This window comes from Crocodylus siamensis, chromosome 6 (assembly GCF_052110815.1).
Source record: "Crocodylus siamensis isolate JL-2025a chromosome 6, ASM5211081v1, whole genome shotgun sequence".
NCBI lineage: Eukaryota > Metazoa > Chordata > Crocodylia > Crocodylidae > Crocodylus > Crocodylus siamensis.
This window is the reverse complement of record NC_143400.1, coordinates 47600641-47604649: the sequence shown is the minus strand read 5'-3', so window position 1 is coordinate 47604649 and position 4009 is coordinate 47600641. Positions and strand designations below refer to the sequence as shown.

General features: G+C 42.0%; 1 protein-coding gene across 1 annotated transcript; it reads left to right on the top strand.

Moving 5' to 3' along the window:
- The first annotated feature begins 2655 nt into the window (after positions 1-2655).
- LOC149862684 (olfactory receptor 14A16-like) lies at positions 2656-3609 on the top strand. The gene has a single exon (XM_090054054.1). The coding sequence runs from the start codon at positions 2656-2658 to the stop codon at positions 3607-3609; it is 954 nt and encodes a 317-aa protein (XP_089910180.1).
- Positions 3610-4009: the final 400 nt, after the last annotated feature.

The following is a 4009-nucleotide window of genomic DNA, read 5'->3' as shown; positions in this document are numbered from 1 at the left end:
AACCAACTCTACTCCTGGTTCCTAGCCAGGTGCCTGATGTATTTTTCCGCTTAATCTAAGTGCTCCTGTCTGGGCATTAATCAGGGCTCCAGGGACTGCCTACCTGGAAGCCCATAGGACTAGACATTGATAAATACTCCTCCACAGCACAGACATTACCTAAACAAGTCATCTCATCCAGTAAGTGATCTCAGAATATTTCAGAAGATTGATTTTAAAAAGTCCCCTAAATGCACATCACTATGTAGATAGATTGACAAACAGGGCCAGAGAGACACGGAGATAGACAGAGTGGGAGACACAAACATATGTAGCTGCATGCATCGATAGATAGATAGATAGATTCTAAGGACTCTGGCTTTGGAGAAGGAAATGCATCTCAACATGGAAGAATCCACACAGAGAAGTAAGTTTACTGCTGTTTTTAGAGAGATTTTTGGATTACATAAAGAATATAAGACCTATGTTGCTGGGATGCTTTAGTCAGGGTACTCTAGTTTGAGGAGTGGGCTAGATGGATCACTTCACTAGGTGCTTTCCATTCCTAGGTATTTATGATCCTCTGATCCCACAGTTGATTTGAAGACTAAGAATTCAAGGACAATATGTTTTCTTTCCAGATTTTTGTTGTCAGATGAATTTTCAGTAGTGAAAATTGAGGCCTTGTCTACCTGTGACAGTCTGGTGGGTTCCAAGTCCAAGTTAAGTTTTCAAGTGCTTTAGCTCAAGTTCACTAATCCCTTATGTGGAAAATTCCCCCTTGGCTTGCCTCCTGTCTAATATAAATTGAACCAAAATAAACTATGGCTATGTTAGTTCAGACTGTAGGAGGTCTGGTTTAGCTTTCAAGCAACTGGGATGAATCTCTTGCACTTCACCACTTTGGAACCTGTGACTTAGGGGTGCTCTGGGAAGAGAACCCATGAGATGGTACAAGGCAATCATTACTTAAAGAAATAGAGGGTGGGAAATTTGTCAAAGACGATTCACAGATGTCTATAATGTATTAAGAAATCCAAAGAAGATTTGTAACATCATACCCAAGTGCTGGTAACCTGGGTTAGAGAATGTACATGGGGTATTGTAAAATCCAACTCACTTCAATGGTGAAGACAGGAAGGCAAAAGGAGTAGCTGAAGCCATTCACTGTTTCTCATTCACCCTAGTTTGAATGGTGTCCATGTGGATGTGGTGCAGCCTACTGAGCCCGAGCAGTAGGGAAATACAGGAGGAAATAGAGTTACATGTGGGACTTAGATAGTCATGTAATTTCATTTCTCCCTGTATTTCTGTATTGCTCAGGCTAAGTGGATATCTCAACAGAACAGGGGGACCCTGCACATGCATCATACCAGGCAAGTCCTGACAGGTGAGAAACAGAAAATAATATGAAAAGCAGGAGTTTGACCCTCCCTCTTAGCCCTAGAGCATTGTCTCTAGGCCACTTGCTTAGGGAGTAAGAGAACATGGGGTGTAGATTCTCCCACCCCAAGAAGATTTGATACTTCTTCTGACACTTTGCAGTAAAACTGTCTAACAACCAGTTGATATAAGTGTCATGAAAGTTTTTCAAAATTAAATAAGATTTGTCCCTAAGGGCATGTCAAGACAAGTGCCCATGCTCTTTGCAGTGCCCCAAAGGGTTTTGAGGTGCCACAAAACACATGTAGCGTAGTGCAAGTGACACTGGCACACAAGGTGAAAAGGATTTGCTTCTTTTACTCAAAACATTGTTTTCACTCCAATTTAGCTTCTCTTGCTTAAAAACTGGACTTGAACAAATCAAACTAAGGGTACCTTGAATTTTAGTTGCTTCGCACATTATCCCTTTATGTGGAATACATTTTTGAGGGTGCACATGCAGTGTAGACCTGAGTTGGTTCAGGGCACTGGCTATCATCAGCTATACAGGACAGAACATTGAGAGAAAAAGGAAAGTAACAAGAAATTGATAGAAAACAAATGAAGGAAACTAATGTAGAATAGTGAAAAAGACAAATGAAAGGAAAAAGCAACAGAAGGAAAGATAGGGAGAGAGGAAGGGAGGAAACATTTTCTTTTCTGTATCTCAGACCACTTTAAAATGTTCATTTAACATATATATTTGTCTTCTTGACTTTTGGTTGTTACTTATCTCAGAATAGGAATGATTTAGGCCAGCAGAAAAAAAGGTGTCAAAAAGACAGACTAGACAGGGTCTGACCCCAGTTGCTGCAGCATACAATTTGTGAAATGTGGCAACTATTATTCCTTTCTCTCCATACAACACTCTCCTCAACTCCAAACCCAATGGTCCTGATGCTACTTGAATCCTCCTGGGTGAAAATGCTCTTGTGTCATTGGGCCTAATTGATCCTCTGCTGGCAATGTGTTAATTGAGAGGAAGCTCACTGAAAAGAAAGTGACTGTTTTATCCTTTCCTTAACTCTTGGAGTTGACCAAAACTAACTTTGTGGGGTGGTTATACCCCAAGTCCTCCTGGTGGAAATCAGCAGGATCTTAATGGAGCCAAATGAGTAACATCAGGGAAGCTTCTCTCTCTAGGAAATTTAGTAGTGTTTTTTTTCAGGTGGACAGTTATATGATTAACAGAACCCTGGACTTCTGTATCTGTCATTCTGTCTGCAGGCAGCTCACACTGTGGCAAGGAAGAAAATGTCCAACCAAAGCTTTGTATCTGAGTTCATCCTCCTGAAATTCTCTGATGCTCAGGAGATGCAGATTTTATATTTTGTCATGTTCCTAGTGATTTATCTCACTGCCCTGATGGGGAACTTTCTCATCATCACAGCGGTAGTGCTTGACCGCAACCTCCACAACCCAATGCACTTCTTCCTCATGAACCTGTCCATCCTAGATATTGGAACAATTTGTGTCATCATCCCCAAAGCCATGGTCAACTCCCTGCTGAACATCAGAATGATCTCCTATGTTGGGTGTGCCACCCAAGTGTTTTTCTTTGTCTTCTTGGCGGGAGCAGATTTTGCCCTTCTCACTGTCATGGCATATGATCGCTACGTTGCCATCTGCAAGCCCTTGCACTATGAGATGGTCATGAACAGAAGAGCATGTGTCCAAATGGCATCCAGTGCTTGGGTAGCTGGTATAGTCAACTCTATTATGCACACTTGGAACTTGTTTTCATTCACTTTCTGTGGAGGCAATGTGGTGGACTTGTTCTTCTGTGAAGTTCCCCAGCTCCTCAAGCTCTCCTGCTTGGACACATATATCAGGGAACTCTGTATGATATTGTTCAGTTTCTGCTTAATTTTGTCCTGTTTTATTCTTATTGTTGCATCCTACATTCAGATCTTACGTGCAGTGCTGCAAATCCCCTCAGAGCAGGGCCGGCATAAAGCCTTCTCCACCTGCATCCCTCACCTCATTGTGGTCTCCTTGTTTGTCTTTTCTGTCACATTTGCCTATCTCAAACCTAGCTCCCACATTCCATCAGTGCTGGATCTCATAGTGGGTGTCATATATTCCGTAGTGCCCCCCACAATGAATCCCATCATCTACAGCATGAGGAACAAGGAAATCCTTGCTGCTCTGAGGAAACTGGCTCACTGTCTGTTCTTTACTGAACACCATGTGCCCATTCTTCACTAATGAACTTGCTGTCACTCTGTGCTTTTGGGGTTTTACAAGAATGAACTAGATGCTTCTTAGAACAGTTTAATGACCACTTCAAACCAAGGCCAAGTTCTCTTCTTCAGGGTTTTTAAAGCAAGACCGGTCCCTTCATGGCTAAAAGTGTGAACTGCCCTTGTAAAACTGAGTTACCTGAGGAAAGAACTTGACCTCAACAGGTAGAGCTAAATCCTCAGCAAATGTGTGAGACTCCGTTTAGCTGGATGGAAGCTGACTGACTGATGTTGTAGGAGGATGTAACATAGTGATTTCAGTGGAGCTGCCTCCATTTCCAACAGAGGAAGTCACTTTTACCATTTTCAGCTGTGCCATGTCACTATAAATCAAACAAGAATTTAAAATATATGTATTTGTCTCC

Excerpts from the sequence above, each read along its gene's own strand:
- LOC149862684 (XM_090054054.1), top strand. The coding sequence starts at position 2,656 with ATGTCCAACCAAAGCTTTGTATCTGAGTTCATCCTCCTGAAATTCTCT.